Source organism: Rhinatrema bivittatum, chromosome 11, assembly GCF_901001135.1.
Source record: "Rhinatrema bivittatum chromosome 11, aRhiBiv1.1, whole genome shotgun sequence".
Classification (NCBI taxonomy): domain Eukaryota; kingdom Metazoa; phylum Chordata; class Amphibia; order Gymnophiona; family Rhinatrematidae; genus Rhinatrema; species Rhinatrema bivittatum.
Window position 1 is genome coordinate 63982321 of NC_042625.1, and position 26141 is coordinate 64008461.

General features: G+C 45.7%; 1 protein-coding gene across 3 annotated transcripts in view; it reads left to right on the plus strand.

The window, feature by feature from the left end:
- Nucleotides 1–4850, plus strand: part of RASAL1 (RAS protein activator like 1) — a 155687-nt gene extending 150837 nt beyond the window's left edge. For all 3 annotated transcript variants that reach the window (XM_029619602.1, XM_029619601.1, XM_029619603.1), the window contains 3 exons: nt 1139–1259; nt 3328–3407; nt 4299–4850. In XM_029619602.1, coding sequence (XP_029475462.1) covers nt 1139–1259; nt 3328–3407; nt 4299–4438 — 341 coding nt within the window. In that variant the 3' untranslated portion in view covers nt 4439–4850. The remainder of the gene's footprint in view (nt 1–1138; nt 1260–3327; nt 3408–4298) is intronic.
- The last annotated feature ends 21291 nt before the right edge of the window (nt 4851–26141 follow it).

Below are 26141 nucleotides of genomic sequence, written 5' to 3' on the forward strand. Positions count from 1 at the left end.
GAGGGTGCCAATCCAGTTTTTCAACTATAGTATTCCCAATTTGTTCAAATTATTTTTAAACCGTACACAACTTTTATAAAGTGATAAGCCTCTCTGTTATTTCAGACTTACTAGAGAGTCTGGGTCACATTTAATCATTGGACTCTGCTGGAGTAAGGATTAAATAAATGTAGCCAGACTCTCTAACAAGTTTGAAATAATGGAGATACATGGGTGTTATGAAGATCCTTATATACAATAACAAAAAGAATTTAATAACTAAGGGGCTCAGCACTGTTCATAAAAAGTTGTGTAAGGTTTAAAAATCATTTGGACAAATTGGGAATGCTATAGTTGAAAAATACTGGAGAGTCCACCATCTTTCCTGCTCTCTGGGCAGGGTAATACCCAGGGCCGATTGTAGGGGGGGGGGGGGCAATTTCCTGGGCCCTAGCACGACAGGAAGCCCTCTCACATCACTGAGGCAGAGCTTCAGGGCACCTGACGCTGGCTGGACCTATGCCATAGTTTCTGCCCGAGCTTCGGTGTGTCCTACCCAATCCTGATGACTCCTCTCCGAGTTGGGATCCTGACTCATAACCTTGATGGCCCATAGCTGGGAGCTGTCTGTGCTGATGCCCTCTGAATAAAGATAAAGTTTCAGTATTCAAACTGACCTTCACTGTAGAGTCCCAGGTGAATAATGTTGGGGGTCAAGGTGCTGTTGTAACATGCATTTCCTTGGCTGCTAAAAACTGTGTGTAGCCTCCCAATAGCAAATCATCCCATAGTGCTATCTCTCAAGAATACGGGACATAACTGGGCTGCATTTGCATTCAGGGTTCTGGTAACATACTATATAAGCAATGCAACTGAAGATTGTGTTGGATTGTAAAGATCATCAGAAGAATCCTAATGTACTCTTCCAGCCTTGGTTGGGGATGCAGTCTTCAGTATTGTATACTGTGATGGAATGTGACTGGCCAGTCAGACATGGATTTGCATAAATGTCATTCTGGCATATGAGCCTAATGGAACCGATATGCAAATTCTGGATACCTGGATGCAGTGAAGTCTTGCATAAGGCCCTGGGTCATTACTAGTCCTTGTGCTGGGGCTTCTTGCCCTTCCGGTTGTATTCTTTGCTTTTTCTTTTCAGTTCGGGGCTGCAGCCGGACTCATTCTGCTGTGACCCTCGGAGATTGGAGCGACCCCCTTGATCCGGATGCTGAGGCACAGATGGTGTACATGCAGCTCCTATTGGGAAGAGACAAGCTCAGGTTAGGCTTTTCTTGATTATAGGGACCATGTGGTATGTCAAGCCATCATGGCAAGGCTGTTAAAAGAGCATAGGGATCATGTCCTAGCCCAAGCAAAGCATAGCCTATATTATGAAGTTTCTCTGACATGGATGTTAGGTACTACAAACAATATGTATGCTAAAGAGCACTGCACATGTATTCTAGAAGAGTGGTTCTCAACCTGATCCTCGAGGACCACTCAGCCCATCTGGTTTTCTGAATATCCATGATGAGTATGCCTGAGATATATTCATTCAGTACAAGCAGACTCAATGCATGGAATTCCATCTCAGGCATATCATCGTGGATTTCCTGAAAACCAGATTGGCTGGGTGGTGCCTGAGGACCAGCTAAAGCCTCTGTTCTAGAATAAAGAGAACTTGAGCTGTTTCTGGTAACTGTTAACTGGAGTGTGTGTGTGTCTGTGTGTGTGTGCACGTGCTTAAGGAGCACTTCCTATCAATCACAGCCATCCTGTGATGGGAGCACAGGGAAAGAATGTGAAGGCAGGGAGAAGGATGAGATGCTTCCTTTTTCTGTGCAATGGACTCTGGAAGTAGATGGATAGTGTTCCAGTCTCTAGTGAGAGTGCCTGGTGCTTTATTCCAGTAGCAGCAGTCACAGCACAGATAGGCTGCACTATGTCCATGTGTCATGTACCTGAAGAAAAGTAGAAAATGTCTTCCTCTTCTGCTGAAATGTATTGCAATATGAGCATATGGAGAGTGGAAAACCTGTAATATATTTAGCCAAAAACAGGGAGTGGTGTGTGTATGTGTGCCTTCTGTATCCTCTTTCAGAAGAATGGGAAAATAAAACTGCCTTACCCCTCCTGACCACCAGGGGCTGCTCTTTCATCACTTGTCTAACTAATGGGACAGGAAGCTTGCACTCTGTATTCAGTTGATTTCATTTTCTAAACATACAAATAGTGCAGTAATACATTATGATAGATAAATTAACAGAGTTATAAGACATATGAATGGTCGTGCACTGGGTCAGTACTCCAACCCTTTCTGTGGTGTTTGTTCATTCACTGCATGCAAACAGATCTGCCCTCCCTGATCTAGGCACCAAGCACTCTCTGTACCAAAAAGAGGAAGCAGACCTGCCTGGTACAGAACTGACATTAAGAAAAATAGTGAATTAAGACATTTATTTGGGTAAATTTTAGGAGATGATAGAAAGTTACATCTTTGCCCTCTCCTCTGCCACCTGATATCACCCCACCCCCATTCATGTATTGTGAGGAAAGATATCATAGTCAGGGCAAGGAGTGTCATCTGAGCCAGCTCCAGTTTTTCCTCATTAATCTTCCAATTTCTTTCTAAAAAATGCAGGATGGCAAATCCACAAACACAGCGAGGTAAAACCAGGCCAGGTTTGGCCTGTCCAGATGGTAATCCCAGCAACAACATTCAGCAAAAAGGAAAGCACATTCCGATTGTGTAAGATATTTAGGGGAGTAATAGGGATCTCTCTACACTGAGGGAACAAATTCAGTCACTTCTGAGATCAACCCTACACATCCCAGAATGCTTTGCAATATTAAAACAAAAACCATGGAACAGAGGTGCCAGTGACCTGGAGTGAGAGCATGTGATCATTTATCGCCACAACTGCCCTACTATAGCAGAGGTACTCAACCCGATCCTCAGGGCACACCTACCCAGGCAGGTTTTCAGGATATCCATAATGAATATGCATGAGGTAGATTTTCATACAGTGTAGACAGGATATGCAAATCTATCTCATGCATATTCATGGTGGATATCCTGTAAATCTGACTGGCTAGGTGTGCCCAGAGGATTGGCGGGAGATCCACTGTACTAGCGGATGCTCCTTCACTAGACGTGAAGTGCTCACCACCCTTCCTCTGTTGTAAAGATGGGAAAAGGGGAGAGAGAGTAAGGGGATGGTCTGACTAGAAACCAGTTGGGCCTTTCCTGATTGCTTTGCAGCTGGTGCATGTGGCTCATTGCTAAGCGCTCACAGATCCTGCCAGACCTCTGTCTCCATTGGTTGACCTTTGGCCCTTGTCTTTTAGGAAGACGTACCTCGAATTCTCTGATGCAGGAATAGCGCGGGACCAGGAGGAGAGGTGGTGCGGCGCCTCAGCCAAGCAGGGTATGCAGTTGCTGTCTTTCCCTAGGCTCGCTGGGCCTCCAGGGCCTGTTTTTCTCTGACAATGATTTGTGTAGGTGGAGGAGGGAAAGAGGATGAAAGTGAGGGGAATCTTGCCACTTGTATTATATAGGACGGGGGTGGCCAATTCCAATTGTCAAAAGCCACAAACAGGCATGGTTTTTAGTCAATTCATAATGAATATGCATGAGAGAGATTTGCATGCGCTGCTTCATTTGTGGCTCTTGAGGCCCAGAATTGGCCTCCTCTCTTCCCCTCCCTTGCCTCGTTAAATGAAGTTCAGTCAAATTTCTTTTTCCATGTAGGACCAGATGGAAAAACAGTACTGTCCTATGTCCTGCTTAAGCAGGACATAGGACAGTACTTTAAAACAGGACTTTCCTGTATAAGTAGGACACCTGACCACCCTATCCATGCATGTGAAAGGTCAGAGCGATCCAAAATTGTCCTGGGGACCCCACAGCCAGTCTGGTTTTTAGGGCACCTGCAATTAATATGCATGAAATAAGTTGCATGCATTGGAGACCTGGTATATGCAAATGTATCACATGCATAGTCATTATCGCTATCCTGAAAATGCAACTGGCTAATGGGAGTCACCAGGACAGGTTTAGGAAGCAATGCAATAGGGCAAAACCAGCCTGACCTGGGCTAGGCAGTAATCCTGTCCTCTGTATTTCTGGAAAGTGTTAGGTCCATTTCCTTTGAGCTCTGCTGTTTGACCACTTGTTTTTCACTCCCCCATGCCCTTAGCTCTTCTCCAGCACCTCTGATGCCTTCTCCTCCAAGCTTTCTTATGCCCTTTGCTCTCATATTTTGCCCTGATTCTGCCTCATTTTAGTGCCACTCTGTGACCTGTCCCCTTTGTTTCAGAGAGAAGTCAGTCGTTCCAGGATAGGCGGATGGCGGCTGCAGCCCGACTGTTGGATGTGATCCAGGATCTGGAACGTGCACATCAGGCCTTCGAGCGGCGAGAGCGGGACGAGGCAGCCAACCATTCTCATCACCCGTAGAGCCCCCCCTCTCTCTGCTCTTAGTCATTCAATCAGTGCATCTCAGACTTGGGCTGCCATGCTCCTGTGAAAGAAGAGGGCTAAGGCTCCCTGGGACATGGGCATGTGAAGGCTCCACAGTCATCCCAGCCTGCCTGGAACTGCTGTTCTCATTGTCTGAGCCATAACTCATTTCCGTGTTTCTTGCCCATGCAGTCTGAAGGCTTGGTACCGTGTTTTAGTTGTGTGGTCCTACATGCTGGAGTATTTTGGAAGGTGAATAAAAGAACCACAAGGTAAGGCTTCCTCAAGATCCCACTGCAAATCTTCTGCTGAGACAATGAGGGGAATCTGGGACCTCTTTTTTTTCCAGAAAGTTACACTGCACTCATTTGAATATTAATGAGGATGATGCCATTAAAGTGCATGACATGAGGGGGGTGACTAACCTTAAAATGGAAGCTCTGCCAATGTTTAATAGAAGAAGACGGCCTGCCTGGTACTGGAGAATGGCGGACCTTGAAGACTTCCGCCACTGCCATGATGGTTGTAATGGTGGCGCGCTCAAAATCCAGAGCACAAACTGCTGTTTTTGTATAGACATCACTAGAAGAGTGAGAGAGTGCCAGGCCGGAATCTCCCCTCTGGGGCAGGAGAGATTAAATGTCAGAAAATTGACATCTCGCAGTGCATATGCTGGCGATGTCACCATGAAGACTCCACTTTCCCTAGTGCGTTGTGCCAGGTGTGTTGGTCCTTCCTGGATTCTGGAGGATGTTACCGCGAAATCCTTTTCAGGATGTGGCAGTGCCACTGTGTTCCTCTTACAGTGTCGTGTGCTGCCGTTTCTTAAAGCTGTGCACCATGCCAACCCAGGAAGGCTAGCGTCTTGGCCACTGACATAGCTCGCTGAAGGCCTGTGATGCCAATTACAAACTGTTGTAGTTTGGTGACCCATTAACCATGGATTAGATAGTTATAAAATAATGAAGAGAAACACCTAGGCCACAATATGGTTTCTGTTGAAGCTTATACACAGTGCACGAGCAACAAGATACCAACGGAAGTAGTAATCGGTCGCCAACTGAAAGTCAGTGATTGCAGAGTGGTTGTCTGCTTGCTGGGGAACTGGACATGTCTTGTCAGTACGTTGTATCATAGTAGTTTTGCTGGTTATACTAAGGAAATGTGATTTTTCTGTCTACAAACTGACAAAAATCCTTTTCACAGGGACGGTAACTTTTAAACCGGCACAAGGGTGCACATATGCACACATTTATCGATCCACACCCAGGGCTGCAGCTATTTTATAACTTGCACATGTATGCATGCTATAAAAGATCCTGGTCGCGCACACATCTGCGCAGAATTTTAAATGGGTGCGCACTTGTGTGAATAAATCTTGCTTCTACCATGTAAATGGGGTGATTTTAAAAGGGATGCATGCTGACACATTTTCCAGTTTAACCAGTTTGTTCCCAGTTCACCCAGTTAACAGATATGTCCTCTAACTCCCCCCCCCCCCCCAGTTTGATAGCCTGTATGCCCCCCCCCCCCCCCCCAGTTACCCCAGACCCTTTGAATCCCTCCGAAATAGCTCTTTTTTTTTTTGACTTGAACGCCATCCGTAGCAGAAGTAATGTTATGCGACAGGGAGCCTCAGCGCGCACCGGCTCGCATTATACACACACATTTCTGGTGAAAGTCCTGAAACGCCCACGTATCGCCATGCCCGCCCAGTCCATGCCCGCGCCACGCCCTTTTTGAGAAGTTCCGAGATGTGCACGCAGCGGCCGTTACACATGTATCTGGGCGGCTTTTAAAATCCGCTTGGTGCGCATGAGCCCAACATATTTCGGCGTCTGTCAGGCTTTTAAATTTCACCTTTAAGAGCGCAGCTTTTTGCTACTGAGGAGGAGTTCAGAATTACTCATAATTTCAAACTGTGGTGTCCACAACCCAAGTCAGTCCCGCTATTGGCCTGTACAGCCGGGGGGGGGAAATTTCAGCACACGGACTGCATTTGCAGAATGAAGGGAAAAGATCACCAAAATGATCCTGTTCCAGGTTGTCAGCGAGCTCTGTGTCATCAGGGCCTGGCGGTTCCACTCTGGTTTTATCACCCACTTCATCTTTGTAGTCCTGCCGTACTGGAAATATAAGTCCATAGATTCAGTGTGTGTGTGTGTGTGTGTGTGTGGGGTGGGTGTAAAACCAGGACTGGCTCAGCCTGTATCTGCCGGCCTGAGGCTTGTTGACAACCCTGCCCTAACTAGGGGTTTCCCAAACTGATCCTTGGGGGACCCACCCCCAAAATCCACAGGATGGGATGGGACCTAGGTCTGGCACTGTCAAGGTAGGGTTGCCACTTGACCCAATCCGACCCAAAGAAGCTGCTCTGGGCCTTTTTTGTTTTCTCTTATTGCAAGCAGGCTGTTGCAGTTCCACTGTCTCTCTCAAGGAAAGCAACACGGGCCGTAGATGAAATGAGGGGAAAAATCAAGAGTGGGATTGACGTGAGTCCGGTGGCAAAACAGAAAGCCTACAGCCACTTTGCCTCAGCTTCCCTGGAGTGTGCCCAATACAGTATGGAAGTTTTATCAACTTCCCTTTCAGATTGCCTTTGCTCCTGAACAGCTCAGTAAGCCCCATTCCTATCCCATTTGAATTTATGTTGTATTTTCCAGTATTATGGCTTAAACATCTGATACAGAACAACAGTACTCACTGCCTCTCGCCTGCTGCCATAATATAATTCTGCACTATACAGTATAATATATAAATCGATGCTGTAAGATGGACATTTCAGTCTTTCCTTCTCTTGATGTGTTCTTTTTTTTTATTATGTTTGTACCAGCAGAGTTGTGGGAATATCGTGCGTAATTATTAAATTCATCTTTATTCTATTCCCAGCCATCATAGATTAGACATTTTAAAATAAACTCACTTCCCTCCTGTGCACGGAACAGGTGTCTCAAGAGGATGCAAAGGATCTCATTATTTTGCAAGAAAACAGATACATTGTGCAGGGCTACCATTTCTTCCTCATCCTACCCTGGTGCCCGTGACCATTTCGTGGCAGACTACTGTGGTGGTTCTACCAGTGCCTTCTGCAGCCCACTGCCTCTGGACTTCCCTAGTGGTCCCCTGTTCAGGTACTAGCCAGGCCTGACCCTATTTAGCTTCTAAGCTCTAACATGTTCATGCTCTCCCAGGCCTGAGTTACTGGGAGAGCTGGCCATCGCTGCTATGTACTGCACACACCTTGCTTAGGCTGGTGGTATAGTTTTGTTCTCTCATTACCAGCGAGGTTAATATGCTGCACTTTAAGCCGTGATCCATAAGCAAAGACGTAAAGCAGCACTGTCTGCATTTTTAAGAAGGCTCATCACCCAGTAAAAATGTTGCTAGCGGTAAATGTTTAAGGTTTATCATAAGGCTCGGGGATAACTGCACGGAGTGGCAGCTGCTACCCTTAAGAAAAACATGGGGGTAACCTGCAGATGCAGCAGTTACTGCCATAAGAAGCTTGCCGGGCAGACTGGATGGACCATTTGGTCTTTTTCTGCTGTCATTACTATGTTACTTTGTATGTCTTTCCCTGGAATAGGAGGACCGAAGGGGAAAAACCTAGCAAAGCTTTAAAAAAAAAAAAAAAATTGTTTCTTCAATTTGAGCAGTAAAATGTTTGTTGCCACATTGATCCCAAGAAAGCTAAGCTCCTTTGTAGGCTGCGTTACTCATTTTTTGAACCAACAACAAAAATAATTCTATCCTTAGGGCCGGATTTTAAAAGGGTTACGTGCTTAAGTTAAGCGCGTAACCCTTAAAAAACCCCCCTGCGCGCGCCGAGCCTACTTTGCATAGGCTTGGAGGCGCGCGCGAGCCCCGGCACGCACGCAAGTCCCAGGGCTTTGCTAGGGGGGCGTGTTGGGGGCGGCGCGACGTTCCGGGGGGCTGGTGCCGGCCCGGAGGCGTTCCGGGGGGCGTGACCGAGGCCTTCGGACCAGCCCCCGGGTCGGGTGATGGCGCAGCAGCGGGCCATCGGCGCACACGAGTTACGCCTGCTTTGAGCAGGTGTAACTTGTGCGATAAAGGTAGGGGGGGTTTAGATAGGGCCGGGGAGGTGGCTTAGGTAGGGGAAGGGAGGGGAAAGTAGGGGAAGGTGCGGGGGGGGGGGGGGGTGGTGGAAGGAAAATTCCCTCTGAGGCCGCTTCGATTTCGGAGCGGCCTCAGAGGGAACGGGCAGGGCTCAGCGCGCGCAAGTTGCACAAATGTGCAACCCCTTGTGCGCGCCAACCCTGGATTTTATAAAATACGTGCAGCTATGTGCGTATCTTATAAAATCCGGCGTACTTTTGTTCGCGCCTGGTGCGCGAACAAAAGTACAGGCGCGCGCTGTTATTTAAAATGTACCCCTTAGTGTCTTTGACAATCACAAATGGGCCTGGTTCTCAGGATAACCAAAATAAGTAAATTAACCATAAACCAAAGCCACTGTTTGCAAATAAATGTCAGGCATATTCATTGTGGGTGAACTGAAAACTGGAGCCCTGGAGCCTGAAATCCTGTGATCTACGTGTTCGAGGAGTAAGGGCCTCTGCCATCCTTTCAGAGGACGTCTGAGGGAAGCCGACAGAAATGCTGACCAATATCTCCCAAGCCCCCTGCGTTCCTCCCCATTGGCTCATCGCAGGCAAACCCACCAATCAGCTACTGATCTCAAAGAGCAGGGGATTTGCCTGCGATGAACCAATGGGAGGCGGGCTTGGCGATGGTAAGACCCAGCATCCTCTTGAATTTGAAAAACATATTTCATATATTTTGGTTTATGGTAGATCTTTGTCCTCTTTTTTTTATTTGCTTTGTCTTTAAGCATCCTGCTCAAGGTAAGCTTGATTTTTGCAGCATGAGGAAGGTGCTATGGTTACTTCAATGGACTGGCACTGCATGGACTTGGCATTGCTGGTGACACATCCCTGGCACAGTGCCTGTAAAAGTGCAAGGAATCCTGTGCTCTAACCTCTGTCTGCCGGTGGCTGTCTGTGATGCAGTGGTGCTGCCGTACCAGACTATAATGCTCTCGGGGGCCCAGAGTGCAAGGAGACGAGATCTGGTAATGCAGGGAAGGTAATGGGCAAAGGTCTCTATGGGAGAGTGCCATAACTAAGTCAGATCAATGATCCATGGAGCCCAGCATCCTGACTCCAAAAGCGGCCATTGCAGGTCCCTTAGAATTACCTGGCAGGTCCTAATCGGAAGAGCCATTCAATGTTCCTCATGCCCAGAAGTAAGAGGTGATGATCCCCAAATCTATAAGGGTAATACATGAATACTAGTACTTTTCTCATTAATCCAGTGACTTGTATGCAACTAACCCCTCGCCTGTTAAATTGCGGATGCCTCATGCCTGCCCAGCTCTGGGACTGTCGGAAATTGCATCCATCTAAGAGAGGTTTTTTCAATCGCTATAGAGCGAGGGTTACATTCTCGTTTACTTGCTGCGTTGGGCTGGAGAGAAATTTGGGTTTCAGAGCAACGCATTATTAAAGCTGCATTTCCCATCACAGTCAAAAGTAGGCCAGGGTGAAATGGTAGATGACTGTGTATAGTGCTAACAGATAACACTTTTAAAGGGTGACCACATTTTTTTTTTCTTTTAAAAATATTTACTGTAAATGAACCCATCTAAATAATCAACCGTGGGAGCTGATGGAAGCAGCAAATGCTTTAAAAATCTGTCCTTTTTTTAACATAATGGTGGCAATCTGGCTGCAGATGTTGTTGAACGTGTGAAATTTCTGCCTGTGGTTAAAAACTCCTCATTAATAAAAGGACTGTTTTTTTAAATGAATGCAGTTTCCCAATGGGACTGCAGCAGGTCTTTTTTATAGCGAGGACGCTGTGCCCCCTGTGTACAAGTGAAGCCACTATAATGCACTTCAAGTTAAGGCCTGCAGCCGGGCCCCCCTATCTCCTGCATCTCTGCTGTTTCCAAAATCATAACTTGCTGTAGTGCACGATTACAGGGCTCAATTACTGGAATATTCTCAATGAAAAAGAGTGCGATGCTGCTTCTCACGCAAAGCTATTGATCCTGCATTCGTGACACTTGGCATCCCCGCAGAGCCTTCCTCCCGCATCATCCTCCGAAGGGGGTCCTCAAAGAGGTTAGGCCGGTCTGGAAATTTCAAACAAAAGAGCTTTCAGGTCACTAGTGTCTCCCGAGCATGTACTGCTGGCATTTCGGCATCACAGCCTTTGCTGTACACTGGTGTATTTGAGTGAAAGACTTGTAAGCGCTGTTATATTACAGCTTTTGAAAGTCAGAGCAATCCATGGTTCCAGTCTGGGAAGAAGTGGTATGGGCTTTGGAAGCCTTAATGAGGAACAGAGGCGGGACGTCACAGGCTCCAATTATTTTTGGAACGTTTTAGAATGTTTTACTTTTGTTTAAATCCCTCCAAATACCTTGGCAGCGAGATTTAAAAATGCGGCGTGCCTCAGTTTTACAACAGACTCTGCGTACAGCTGCAGCTGCCCAAAACAAAGGTGCCCATGGCATAGTGCTCTGTCATTGGCTGACTGTAACAGCCGCTTGCATTGGTTGGGCCTCAGGAGTAACATCAGGAACTGGTCACAGAAAGCATGGCGGATGCATAGAATGGCGTGCAAAATTCAGGAAAGCAGAAAGGACCCCTGGCATCAGCAAAGGGAAGAGAAAGCTAAAGAGTAACTGTGGTCTACGGCTTTGCACCAGGAAGGACACTGGGCAGGCCTGCGGAGTCTTCTCTGCCCTCATGGTCTCTGCTTTAGGTCTCTCTTCTCTTGTAATAGGGAAGAACATAAGAACATGCCAGACTGGGTCAGACCAAGGGTCCATCAAGCCCAGCATCCTGTTTCCAACAGTGGCCAATCCAGGCCACAAGAACCTGGCAAGTACCCAAAAACTAAGTCTATTCCATGTAACCATTGCTAATGGCAGTGGCTTTTCTCTAAGTGAACTTAATAGCAGGTAATGGACTTCTCCTCCAAGAACTTATCCAATCCTTTTTTAAACACAGCTGCACTAACTGCACTAACCACATCCTCTGGCAACAGATTCCAGAGTTTAATTGTGCATTGAGTAAAAAAGAACTTTCTCCGATTAGTTTTAAATGTGCCCCATGCTAACTTCATGGAGTGCCCCCTGGTCCTTCTATTATCCGAAAGAGTAAATAACCAATTCACATCTACCCATTCTAGACCTCTCATGATTTTAAACACCTCTATCATATCCCCCCTCAGCCGTCTCTTCTCCAAGCTGAACAACCCTAACCTCTTTAGTCTTTCCTCATAGGGGAGCTGTTCCATTCCCTTTATCATTTTTGGTCGCCCTTCTCTGTACCTTCTCCATCGCAACTATATCTTTTTTGAGATGCGGCGACCAGAAGGATAATCTTATGCTAATAATACAAAACAGGAGTCATTGCTCATGGATTCTAATCTGGATTTTTCACTGAGCCCCTGATAAGTTTCTCTTTGACTTCCTGTGCCTCTTGATACCCAGTTACAGAGACATAACCAGGTATTTTAGCGCCCGGGGCAAGCAAGTGTATTGGAATTTCTCCATGCCCACCTTGCTCCTCTCTTCTTTCTCCTTCCCTCCACTTTCATCCCCAGTCCTCTCTCCCTCTCTCCCCCAACCTGTGGTTCTCTTCCTAGCTTTTCATCTGCTGCTGGCGCAAGCTTGCATTTCAGTCATTTTTCCAGCCCCCAAGGGCTTTTGTGCCCTGGGCAATGCCTTCCCTTCCACCCTTCATTACAGCCCTGCCCATTTCTCATTGGGTAACACAGGGGATGGCACCTGTAAGGGCTCTCAGTCTCTACTGCTAGGAACAGGTCAAAGTGCCAGAGTGCATTTCTGCCTGTGGATTCAACTGGTGTCAGCTTGTGCTGCTTATGAAAAAAAACTATGGCCCCCTGCTTTTTATTTACAGGACACTCAGGGGGGTGATGGTAAAAATGTTCCTTCCTTTCTTCAGAAAATGCAAACATATGTAATATATTGAAATATGTTGCAAGTTTCTTCCGGCCCAGAGATGGCTGTGTTTGTATATCTGAAGTGCTAAGACTGTAAAACATGTTGGGTCCTTTGGGGATCAAAAGCACCATATACATTCAAATTAGTGTATTCATTCTGTGCAAGGAGTCATTCTACCTTGAGAATCCCCTTCCCCAGATCCTCTCACACAATAGAAATTACAATCAGTACAAGCAAAGCATCATGGGAAATGAGAACAAGAATTAAGGGAGAACCCATTCCCTTTGTCTTTTGAGAGGAGAAAAGTCATTACGGTCACAGTAACTAAAGAAATTAAAAGTATGTCCAGCGGGAACTGTACAAGAGGGAGACCGGCAGAAATGAGCAGAGGATACGCTGAAGACTTGATTCACACCTCAGAAGGGCAGGATAGAGGGGATCTGACAGATGTGGATCTTGTAAGGGTCTTTCAGTCTTTCTGTGGTGGAGGTTACAGTCCTCGGCAGTTGTCTGACCTGGTAACTCATAGCAGTATTCAAGACAGGACAGTAAAGGTAGGGGCAATTGAAGCCTTATCTGCCCCACCTAAAGGCTTTGTCTCTCCAGGATGTAGCCATTACGCCTATGCTCACAGAGGAGGGGTGGTGGGTCTCTAAAACTTAGCTGTTATAGTTCCTAAACCATTCTCCCATAGTTATTAATGTAAATCGATTGACTGTTCATGTTATACCTGTTGTTAAACCTGTAAACCGGGGTGAAGGCCTGTGCCAAACTTTGGTATATAAAACCATACACATAAATAATATGCCAATTGAGCCAAGACCCAGGGCACTTGCATACCACATCCATCACCCAAACTGGGCAAGTAATGCATAGGAGAGAAAGCCCTTCTCAGCTCCTGCTTTCAGCATGGTGGAGGGATTCTGCCTGGCACCAGACATGTAGGCAGCCATGGTATGCACTGAGGCTGCTTTTCATTGCAAGGCATGAGAACCGAATGTCTTCCAGTTATGCCAAATGAGTACAAATGGGCATGGTCCCTTTAAGTAATGCTGGTGGCCTGCACACTAAAACCTCAGGGATCATGTGCTGCCAAGCTGACAGCAAACTGACCATGGAAAGGAGCAGCAGCACCACTGGCACCTGACTCGTATGCTTTCTGCCATTACATCTAGCTGCCCTTATACTGGGTCTGTCTGAGTCAGGCTGTGATACATAAACAGAAACACCACCATTTAGTCCATGGTCTTAACAAAGTCATGGCAAATTACAAAGCAGTGATTACTGGTCATGCTCACCCTAGCAGCAGCAATTGGACTCATCAAGAAACGTAAGCCTAAACTACACTCACACATCTGTATAGGAGAACTTGTGGATACTTATTGGAGTTTGAAGGAAGACCTACCCGGTAGTCATCAGGGTCCACACCTGGGAACTCTCAGGGGTTCATGCATAGACTCCAGGATTGGCAGGGGTCTGGAGACACACTGAAAATCCCAAGCTTTCACCCCATGTCGGGCTAGTGGGGAAAATACTTTAATCATATAAATCCAGCTTTGGGAATTTGTATTGTCAATTATTTGCTCTAAACTTTCTGCACAAGGTATGCAAAGGAGTTCTTATGGTAATCAGACATAATCTACATATTTCTTTATGAGTTACAGTGACCAGCTATGGACCTGAGTTGCCAGAGTGACTAACTGACATTATTAGTACCCAAAGTGAGCATCAGGTATTATAGCCCACGGACGTCACACAGGATACCTATGGGGCAATTGTTTCCTGCTATAAACTTGCAAAGATCAGTTAATACAGTAGATCATTTACAATCCCCTTCCATAAATATATTATGTTTTATGTCCATGCCTTCTGTGCACTCGCCGGTGCCCTACAAGCAGCCCCCCCCCCCCCCCCCCTCTCATTTGACTCCACAGGATATTGAGGGCTAAATAGAGAGGGCAGTGTTTCCGGGGGATGCTCATTCATAAACTTATCTTCACCCTAGCAGGAAAGCAAACCCCCCATGCACACTCAAGAGATCCCAAGTGGCCGCACAGAGGGGAAATCAAGCATATTGGCTGTGATGGATTAGGTATTTAGGGTCGGTGGATCATCAGACTCCCAAAGGACCACAGCTTCAAAAATACTTGCAGCTGCTATACAGAAACCGCTGAGCTCAGCTGAATGCTCTCCTCTCTACTGCATGCACATTGTTTTGGAAATCACTGCGTCTTACCTGGATCCTACACTTTCTAGTAGCAAAAGAATGGAATAGAAATATGGAGCTCCATATCCAAAAGCCATTTAGATGGATAACGCAAATGTTATCCATCTAAATGGAAAATGTGGCAGATTCAGCCACTTAATCTGGCTACACTGTAGTAGTTATCCAGCTATAAATTAGCCGGATAAAAAAGGGGTGTTTCGGGAGCATTCCAGAGACAGACTGAGATAATGTGCTACTTAGCTGAATATCTTTTAAAGATATCCAGTTAAGTAGCGCTGTCAATACCTAACAAAATACAGGCTCAGAGGGTCAATCCCCTCCCCAAAGTGTGATAGTAAGGGCCTGTCAGGACATACTCTTCTTTTAAAGATATCCGGTTAAGCAGCACATTATCTGGCCACACAAGGCTGGATAACTTAAAACCTACCCAGCTATATTCAAACATAGCCGCTTAGGTTTTTTTGTGATCAGGCTATATGTAGCCAGATAACTTTAGGCTGGCATATTCAGCAGGACGTTACCCAACTAAAGTTAGCCGGATAACTTGTCCACTAATGGGCCTAGTGACTATGGACCTCATACAGTGTAGAAGAACACTGACTGAGGAGGAGCGGACACCTCTCTCTCTCCCAACCGAATCACTGTAAGGGAATGGTGCGGGGCCACTGGCTATGGGGGAGCTCACAGCTCTCGCAGCCCTTGCCTCGCCCAGCAGGGCGAGGCAAGGGAATGAGCATAAGCAATAGCATTGTTGTGCGGGAGCTCTCAGTTCCAGCCTTTATTCAAAGTTAAATCACATGAAACTGCAAGAGGAGACTGGGCATCCAAATGGAAGATGAAATTTAACGTGGACAAGTGCAAAGTGATACACATAGAGAACCCCATTTATAGCTACACAATGCAAGATTCCACAGGAAAAGGATCTAGAAGTCATTGTGGATATACAGAAATCCTCTACTCAATGTGCAATGGCAGCCAAGAAAGCAAATAGAATGGTAGGAATTATTAGGAAAGGAATACAGAATAAAACAGAGAATATCATAATGCCTCTGTATTACTCCTTGGTGCAACCACACCTTGAGTACTGTGTGTAATTCTGGTCTCCACCTTTCTAGCAGAATTAGAAAAGGTACCAAAATGAAAAAGATGATAGAAAAATTTCCCTGTGAGGAAAGGCTAAAGAGGGACTCTTCAGCTTGGAGAAGAGATGGCTGAGGGGAGATATGATAGAGGTCTATGAAATAGTGGAGTGATATGGGTAAAGCAAATCAATTGTTTAAAAATTACAAAGACAAGGGGACATGATATGAAGTTATTAGGTGATATATTTAAAACAAATAGGAGAAAATGTTTGGGTTTTTTTACTCATTGCATAATTAAATTATAGAATTCAGTGCCAGAGGATGTGGTGAAAGCTGTTTGGCTAGCTGGATTTAAAAAAAAATTTTGGACAAGTTCCTGGAAGAAAAGTCCATAAACCATTATTACGGTGGACTTGGGGAAATCCACTGCTTATGCCTGGAATAAGCAGCATGGAATCTATTTACCTCCTTGGATCCTATCAGGTGCTTGTGACCTGAATTGGCCACTGTTGGAAATAAGATACTGGACTTGATGGACCTTGGTCTGACCCAGCATGGCAAATCATTTCCTCAAGTGACTCCTGCTGGTAAGGTGTAGGTGCGCTAATTGTGGGGTAGCTGTAGGAATGATGTAGAGATGTTTATGGAAGGGTTGTAGTGAAAGACTTAGGATTAATATCAGATGTTAGATCATTATCTTGGGCACTGGAGCGGAGCTTGCATTACTTTAAAATCAGGCCCCAGAGCAGGGCTTCCCAAACTTATCTCAATGACCTCACAGCCAGTTGGGTTTCCAAGATAGCCACAATGAATATGCATGAGATGATGATCGAGTGCATAATAGTTTATTTCATGGATATTCCTTGTGGATATGCTGGAAACCCAACTGGCTGTGCGGTCACTAGGTCATATTTGGGAAGCCCTGAATAGTGGCCCAGCAGCAGTGCTATGTGCTGCCATGTGGTAGACCCAGTTTCAACTCCTGGACCTGGCTTTCGATCTTGGGCGGGCATTGTACTGGGGGAAGAGGGAGTCAGTGCCAGCTATTGCTCATTGGTGACACCTATTGGCTAGATTCAGGGGGTACTTTTCAAAGTCATTTACGTGCACATAACCCCTAGCTAAACTCTATGACAAGTATAGCCTATACACTTACGCCTCTTCTCATCATATTATTGTATCATCTAATTATCTAATTTGTTCAGTTATGCCTTCTATCGCTCCGGCTATTCTAGCCATCCAGGTTAATACCCCCTGTTATATGTAACTTTCATTTCTTGTTATATGATTGACTTTGTTATTCCCCTCATGTTATTTGTAAACCGATCTGATATGAATTTCTTTCATGAAGGTCGGTATATAAAAATGTTAAATAAATAAAATAAATAACCCAGTTTTATACACACAAATGGCTGTTCGAAAACTGAATTGGGCTCAGTGCTCGTAAAAGCATGTGTGTAGCCCGGTTTTGCATGTACTTTTACATGCACAGGGAAGAGGCGTTCTGGGGTTGGAGTTGTGACTTAGGCACATTTTATTTTAAAATGTATATGCATAAATTATTACCCCATGCATGTATTATTAGAAGGAGGGTGTAGAGGTTTAGCCTTTGACACCAGAATGTTAACAATGTAGAGGAAGCTGAAACTATAAGGAGCTATAGAAGCAGTTGGAGTAGCACATGAAAAGAAAAGAGGAAATAAACCTGTTGATTCTGTTCACAAGCAGCGGTGTATGCACATTTACATTAGCGTTTGCCAGGACACCGCATCCAAAAAACAGAGTCTGCTACAATACTACAAGATGCGGAAAGAAGGCAAGAGTCAAGACCGATGCACAGCACAGTTTTGCCATGATCCTACACCAAATCTTGTGTTGAAATGTTTAGCATAGATTAAGATGACCTGACTGTCTCATTAGGATACTAGCACGGCTGCCTCAAGAACAACAGCTGAGATGGGAGCCTCAGCAACTCTTGATTTGGCTTCCAGGGCAAGTTTCATTTTGTTTTCACCTGATGAAGGGAGTGTGTGCTCCTGAAAGCTAATCAAGAAATGTATAATGTTAGTCCAATTTAAAAAGTGTCACGTTATATATATACATTGCTGAGAAAAAGTTTGTATAAAAAGTGAGAATTACGATTCTTACCATGATGCCCTTGTTTAATTGAAATCAGCCTTGAGCAATAAATTAAACAATTTTGTGGTTCCTGAGACCCAATACTGTACAAAGCAGGAGCAATAAGACTAATTTAGAATCAGTGTGTGTGAAATAGTACAGGAACCCCGAGTTTTCTTAGGACAATGAATTGGCTAATTAGAATCAGGTGCTTAAATAATTGGGGAACAAGTGAACCACCCTGAAGAGTCGGCATTCTGCTCTATATAAAGCTCCAAAATGTTTTGAGTTTTGTCTTAACCATAAAAGTTTTTCACGATGAAAAGTAGAGATGTGCTTCGTTTAAACATTTCGGTTCAGGCTTTGGATCGGGCGCTCCGTGGGAAATTTCAGTTTCCCACGGTTCTTTTTTTTTTTTCCAGCAATTTTCAACAAAGTGCATTAGTGCGCACTAATGGGCCTTACTGCGCACTATCTCTGCATTAGTGTGCAGTAAACCGTCCGAGATAGTGCCCACTAGCTAGATGTTAATGCACATTAAGGCCCGTTAGTGTGCACTAACAGGTTAGTTCGTGCGCCCTAATAGAACTTACAGCGCACTAAGTATGTAGTAGTGCGCTGTAACTAATGTTAATGCGCATTAAAAAAATGCTGCTTAAAATTTAAAAAGTATCAATTCATTAGGAATTCGTTAGCTAGAGAAATAGTGCGCACTAATGGGTATTACTGCGCACTTCGTATATCAGTGCTACTGAACCGTGATGAATTAGATAATATCGTTGACAAAACGAATGCACATCTCTAATTAAAAGTAATTGTAGAGGACTTACAACAAAAAAATAGTGGATGCTCATCTATCTGACAGGTTACAAGACCAGTTCTAAACATTTGGGGCTCCATCCATCTACTGTCAGACAGTAACTGTACCAAGGTGAAAACCAGAAAATCAACCACAAAGTCACAAAGAACTCCAGACTAACATCTGAAGCTCTGCAGGCCTCTTTCACTGCAGCTGATGAAAGGGTTCATGCATTGACCATCATGAAATAACGGGAATGGTGTTCATGGGAGTATAGCTAGGAAGAGGCTATTGCTCTCTAAAAATAACATTTCTGTCTGTCTCATGATCATCAAAGATCATCTGGATAACCCATAAGACTTTTGCAATAATTTTCTTTGGATAGAGGAGTCAAAAATTGAATTTTTTGGTCACAATAACAAACACTGTGCCAAACACTGCCTTCCAAAATAGGAACCTCATCCTATCAAGCATGGCGCTGGAGGTATCATGGTGTGGAGCTGGCAGCTTGCTATCTTTGCTATCAGAACCATATATTCTGCTTTATATCACATAATTCTCCAGGAGAAAGTCAGGCCATTCATCTGAACTGATGCTGAGTTGAAAGTGGGTCATGCAACAAGAGAACAATCTTAAACAGTCAAGTAAATCTACTACAGAATGGCTATATAATATATATAGCCATTCTGTAGTTCTAGAAAGGTTTGAATCTGGGGAACATTTTCAAACTGTCCACATTGAGACAAAGACCAGGGCTACATTTTTCCCTCAGACTTTGCACCCGTTTTCAAAGACTAAGTAGATGCATACTTTCATTTTCAATTTTACATTGGGACAAAGTACTCAGTGAACTTGTGCACCTCTTTTCGTTGCGGGTGCTTTTTCCATGGATAATACAGACGGAGAGTTGAAAATGCAACCTGCCGGTGTTATTTTCCTCCCCGAATAACACCGATAAAATGAGGCCCCAGGTACGCATTTTGTTGAGCAACGCAGGCACTCTTTGCTAGATTGTCGGAAGACGACTTTCAAATGCCCAATTTGCCCGTGTCAGTTGCCGCTGACCCGTGTAAGATGGCTGTGAAAAAACGCTCTCCCCGCGGTTTACGTCTTGCTTCCGCCCTCTCATCGTGTTTCCTTGCTTTTGCTGGATTCTTGTGCCTACTTCGGCAGTAAGCTCCCATCGCCAGTTCTCCTGGCGCTCCCCCTGGCTCCTGGAGCTGCTGGCAGGGAGGCTAATTACACTTCTAATGAGCACCAGCTGGGTTACTGCTGCGGCCTGCTGGGCTCCTGGCCCCAGCGCAGGGAGGGAGAGTCCGGCCCGGAGCAGCACCGGCTGCTCAGGAAGATGAAATCAACTCTTAGAATTATGGTGAAGATTCTTCCAGCTCTCTACATAACTTGTTCCTGTGCTTAACTTCTTGTATAATTAAAAAGCTTAACCTTAATCGCTCCTGCTCTAATTTCTATTTAGGATTACTTGTCCTCGCTTTGTGGCTTTTAATTTTATTTTGTCTCGCATAAAATTTAAAAAAAAAAAAAATCAACAACATTATGTAAAGTTAGAAATAACTTCCACCCTACGCACAGACTAAGGATTGCAGAGCTGCGTGGGCTGGATCTATAGGATCTGTCATACAATTCAGCACTACCCTCTCTTAACATTTAAAAGCTTTATTGGCCAAAGGCTATCACTTGAGCAGCTTTCCTGGGGTTTTTATTAATGGTCTTTCAGAAAGATTAAGGGGGTCATTTACTAAGTGTATCGCCCGCGATAAAGGACGTTTCGCACACGAAAAGTCCCTTATCAAGTGCGATACCAGAACTGGGGCGGAGTTGGGGCGGCGTCAGCCCCAGAAGAGGAGAAGTCGGGGCGGCACCAGGGCTGACGCCACGAAGACTGCGCCGACAGCGAAAGGTAAGCACCTTTATCGCTGCCGGTTTCGCGCCAAATATCTACACCTTTTATGGTGTAATTATTCGGTGCGATGCCGGCAACGATCGCACTGCGGAGATTGCCGGCATGCCCCCCCCCCCCCCCCATTGCATCTGGGGCCGATGCAATAAAGTGCGCCCAGCCTAACGCACAGGTTTATGGGTGGTTGAGCCCATATTTTGGACGCCCTAGACTAGCATCTGATGCAATAAGGTGATTAACGCGTCCAAACTGTGCGCCCAAACAAACGTAGCTCATAGCGCCTATCACATATAAATTCCATGTAGATGACACTATTAGTTATTACGTCCCAATACAGGAAATCGCTGGGCGCCCAACGCACACTTTTGAACGGGCAAATTGAACTCCAGCTCCAGAGGTGGCGGAAAGTCAATCCGTGAGTCAAAGGCTCATGAGAAATTTAAAAATACGGTCCTCTGTGATTCCTCCTACTTAGATTCATTGTGACACTTAAATATACTACTTGCGGTGTTGAAAAATAAATGGATATTGGCCTGGTTTAAAAAAAATAAATAAATAAATAATTCTTCTGGATGCACAATTTAGATACCCACAGCAAGGGGCACTTAGCTATGGGCGTCTTCAGCAAAATCAGCCAGAAGAAGCGGGATAAAAACGGACGCATATATTGCGTGCCCATTGCAATTGTGGGTGCCTGATGCATTTGAGCAGTAAGGATGCACAATTCTCCCCTAGCTCGTCTTTTTTTTTTTTTTTTTAAATACTGCATTGATCGTCCAGGGAATGTGGCTGCACATGCATTAGGAAATCGAGCACTCATATTGAGCACCCGTTTTCAACACACATTTTATTGCATTGGCCTGTGGTTTTGATCAGGAATGGGCTAGGGACGATTCATGGACAGTTTTGTTTTACCTTGCTAATATTCTCTCTTTGGAGCACTAGGTTGGGACCTCTCTGTGCCCAATCTCCCTCTCAACTAGGGTCTCAGCCTCCCAGAAGCAGAGATGACCCCATGTGCGAGACTCTAATATGGATCCTGTCCTTAATTACCATCTAGTTAAGGAGTTTATGAAAAGGCACAGAGGAAAAGTGTGTTGTAGGTGGAAAGCAATCTGGCACACACAGCAGAGCTGGGCCACAGTAGGCCTTATTCAGTGCCTCAGCAAATGCTCCTGTTTATTTTGATTTTGCAAGCGAATGCTTCTACAGTAATCCTAGGGGAATCCTCCCCAAGAAATTAAACATACAAAAAACTAATTCACTCCAATTTTGTGTGATTACAGCATTATAGTGATGGAGAGTGTGCACAATGTCTCTGGATCTTTGTGCACTGGGAAGAGCCTGCTGTTTCTTGTTCAGAGAACCAATACCATTCTTGTTGGTCTCCATATCTCCAAAGGGACCAATTCTGTTCTTCCAGTGCAGTCGGTAAATGTTACCCATCGGTCTGACAACATCGACCCTTATCCAGCATCGATATCTCTATTCAATTTATTTATTTATTTATTTAAGGCTTTTATATACCGACTTTCTTGATACAGATCAAATCAACTCGGTTTACATCGAACTAAGCAGAAACAATAACCAACCATATAACAAGACAGTTTGAAGGAGCATAAAAGTTACATTCTAACAAGGTTGCCTTAACTGGGAGAAGGAAAAAAAGAGGGGGAGAACGAAGATAAATTACTATATACAATTACAGCATTATATGTCAATGTCACAGCTAGTGGCTCTTCATCTTTGTATATCTGGGGTACTGCAATGTCTGCAACCCAACGGAGACCTGAAAGATGCTCAACTCCTCACTCTACTACTGCTGGGGTGAGTTACCCTCTGTAGAGCATTTCTCTGGCAGACCGTCCAATGAGGCTTATGTTCTGCACACTTAAGACCATGACCATCCTCATATAACCCTTTTCTTCTGAGGGGCATCTCCTCTAAGGCCACACCAAACAATTTAGATTGGTCAGGGCTATTTTTCCTTTGCCACAGGTCCCCACCACGTGTATTACCCCAGGGTGAGTGCTTTCTATGGGGGAAAGTAGATGCTTGTGGCCCTGGCGGTGAGGTGACCTCCTTTCTGGTGTGCAGCAGGATTGGGTGTTCATAATTAACTTTACTGATGTAGTGAAAAGGTAGTCAGCGTCCAGGCGATGCCAATGTCTGTACAATGAGTGTCCTTTCTCTGTCTCTGTGTAAGGACTGAGCTCTGGGTTGCAGGGGAATTCCTAATTCCCTTTAAGGGAGAGATTAGAGGTCCCCCTCCTCCTGAAGGGTCCCTTTGAATTTTCACAATCTTACCTGGCTCCAGCAGACTTCACACCGTGACCCGTGACACCGTGACACCGTGAAGGGTCCTCCTGAAGGTTCCCTTTGAATTTTCACAATCTTACCTGGCTCCAGCAGACTTCACACCGTGACCCAACCTGTGCCTGTGTCCCATGCGAAGATCCTGGTGAGGGTCTTCGCTTGCTCCTCAGTCTCTTATTTGTGGTTTTCCTCCTTCTGCTGAGCCTCCCAGAAGGGAAGCCATTAAGTCTCTCCAAACGAAAGAAAGGGTAAACAACACATCCCCTCTTCAAAAAAAAAAACAACCCAAAACAAACAACATAGAGTGATCTCACTGACCGTTCTAATATCTTCTGAGCGCACTGTCCCTGCAGCCCTTTACTGATTTTGGAAGATTACTAACAGGGCTCAGTGACCTGGTCTCTGGATCTTTCCTCACAACTCCGGACTGTAACTCAGGCAACTATTCTTGAACACAGTGCAAATCCTTAATAAATTCTCTTGATCTCTCTAGAATAGCAACTGACCTGGCAGGGAGTGCATAGGCAGGTGTCTTCTCAAAATATCTGTGGTGAAGCTGTAGGCCTTACCCAAAACGGAAAGGGATCCTCTCTCCTCCTCTGACTCTAGTCCTCCTCCCCTTGTTGTAGCAGGGTCCACCCACACAGCTATTTCATGGAGGAGGAGCTGTAACATGGTATGCCCTCTGACTAGTTGTTTTTTTTCTACAGGGACTTTGTGACATGGCAAGGTCAACCCGCAGGGGCGCCCCATTCACATTTGTATTCAGTCGAGGAAGGCTAAGGCATCAAACCTCACGAACAACAGCAGGATTGCTCCAGTCTATGAAACGTCCTCTGTAAGCCTGTCTATGTTACTATGAACATCGGGAGGTCAGAGGGACCTGCCCCTGATCATAGGAGCATCCTTAATGATTCCTGGGCCCTGGGAAAAAGCGAAGAGTAGGACCTCCGCAGAACATAATATGGGTAGCCAGGACTTACACTTCTCCCCGCATCCTCCCTTTTACAAAAAGTACCAAACAAACACACTGACAGCAAGCTGGAATCAAAAGAGACCGCAACTTTAAACAAGGCACAACCAGGTGCCCGAGCCCAGTACATTCAAGCTTAAGGAACTCCCAGTGACCATCTGCCACCAACCAGCAAGATGATCACCACTGGCCACCTGGTTCCTGCATAACACAAACTCATTCACACGATCCCCGCCACCACCCAGCAAGGAGCCATATGGGGACAACTGCACCCAGTTGTCCCCCATAAGTCGAGACATGACCACTATCAAGTCAGCAGACAATTCAGCATAACACCGATCCCCCAAACCAGCTCGGGCAACCCGCCGCCCCTCTGGCTGCGACAAGGGGAAAAAAAAACAAATTAACAACCATAATCTATAAGGGCGGGTGGGAGGGATGCAACCACGACTGTGACAGACGGCAAGAAAAGCCCCGTCTCACACACCCTAGAACCCCAAACTCCTCCCCTTACCCTACTGGCTCCAAGCCCACCCAGGTTTAAAAATAAACCAAGGAACAGCCCTATCCTACCTAACTGGGGATCCAAACAACTCCCATCCCCCTCAAACTCACCCTTCCCCTTGTGGCCTGCTCATGAAGTGAGCCTGGCACCATATTACTATGGGCATCCACCCTCTCAAAATCCACCCTCTCAAAAATAAAGACCATTTTTACAATATATGCTCCTTCAAAAAATGCACTGCAGTTTATGAGGTCCCAACAAAAAACCTCCTGCCCCCCAGACATAAAAACACTAAGGGTTGGAAGCCCCAATGCAAAACCTCCTGCCCTGCCACAAGACAACAGGAACTCAGCAGCCCAAATCAACACCTCCAATCCCCCACAAAAACCACCACCACCATAAGTGGGTGGTAGTGGGCATTTCGGGTATTGGGGGAGGGGGAGAATCTAACACAATACCAGCCACATAAAAATATTTCCTACCTGTGGCTGTCTCCCAGTCTCTCCCTCAGGCGACAGATAGGCCCCAGCATGCAATATTGGGGAGCAGCTTCAGCAGTGGTGGTGGAGGGAGGCTCCCAGGCAGCCAGCAAATCTCAGCTTCTGTGGCTGGAGTGGCGGTGGTGGTGGAGGGGGAGCTTCTAGTGGGGTAGGCCTTGGTTACAAGGAAGGAGGGGCTCTGAGGTAAGCAGGCCCAGGCTTCAGTGGCCCTAGGATCAGGGGTGTTTTACAGGCAATTAGGGCTGCAGTAATGGAGAGGGCTCCTGAGTTCCAGCCAGGCAGGCCAAGATGGCAGGGCAGCTCCCAACTAGAAAGCTGGAGCTGTGGCTCTGAAGCAAAGCAGTGAAAGCGGCTTGCAGCAGGAGGCGGTAGAGACTCTGAGGAAGATGTAATGGTGGCGACAGCTTGCAAACTCAAGGTGGCAGAAGTATATCTTTCCGCAGATGCATCTTCCTTGCCTGGGCCCTTCCTCCTGCAACCAGAGATTAGTTGCTCGCTGCAACTGGAACAAGCATGCTAGAAGAGGGAGTGCAATGCTGCTACCATCGTGTATTCCCATGGATATGCAGCCAGATGTTAACTAATGGATTCTTCGGTAGGTCGTATATATCACTTCCATCTACCATTGGGCCCCTCCCTACATGGGCCCTGGACAATTGCCTGAGCTGCCCCATAGGTAGGAGTGCCACCACCTGGCCACAATTCACTGTGTAAAAATGAGACCTTCAGGCCATTTTGTGACATCTACTGTCATTAAACAATAAATTTGTTTCTTATTAACCAAAAGGTTATTAAGGGCCAAGAGTAACAGATAAGTATGAGAAAAAAATAAGTGAGAAAGCTTACTGGGCAGACTGGATGGGCCGTTTGGTCTTCTTCTGCTGTCATTTCTATGTTTCTATATATGTTTTCTGAATTCAGAGAATGGCCATCAGACCTTTATTCAAAAGGGCCACATTTCTGGATGGCAAGGACATTAATGGATATTAGAGACTGGGTGGAGGCCAAGAGGCTTCACACTTTTATCGATCTAAAGCGGGAACAGATGACCTCAGGTTTTCTTCTGGCGATTCTGGGGCCACCATCAGAGTTAGGGTGCTGCGCTGGGTGGATCATTGGTTAACCCAGCTTGGCCTTTCTTATGGGACTTCTCCCCATTCTCTGCCTACAGGAAGAGGTCTGCACTCACTAATGCTCACAGGTAGGCAATAGATAATTAGTACCAATTATTTAACATCATTACACTACACAGATAATGCCTGT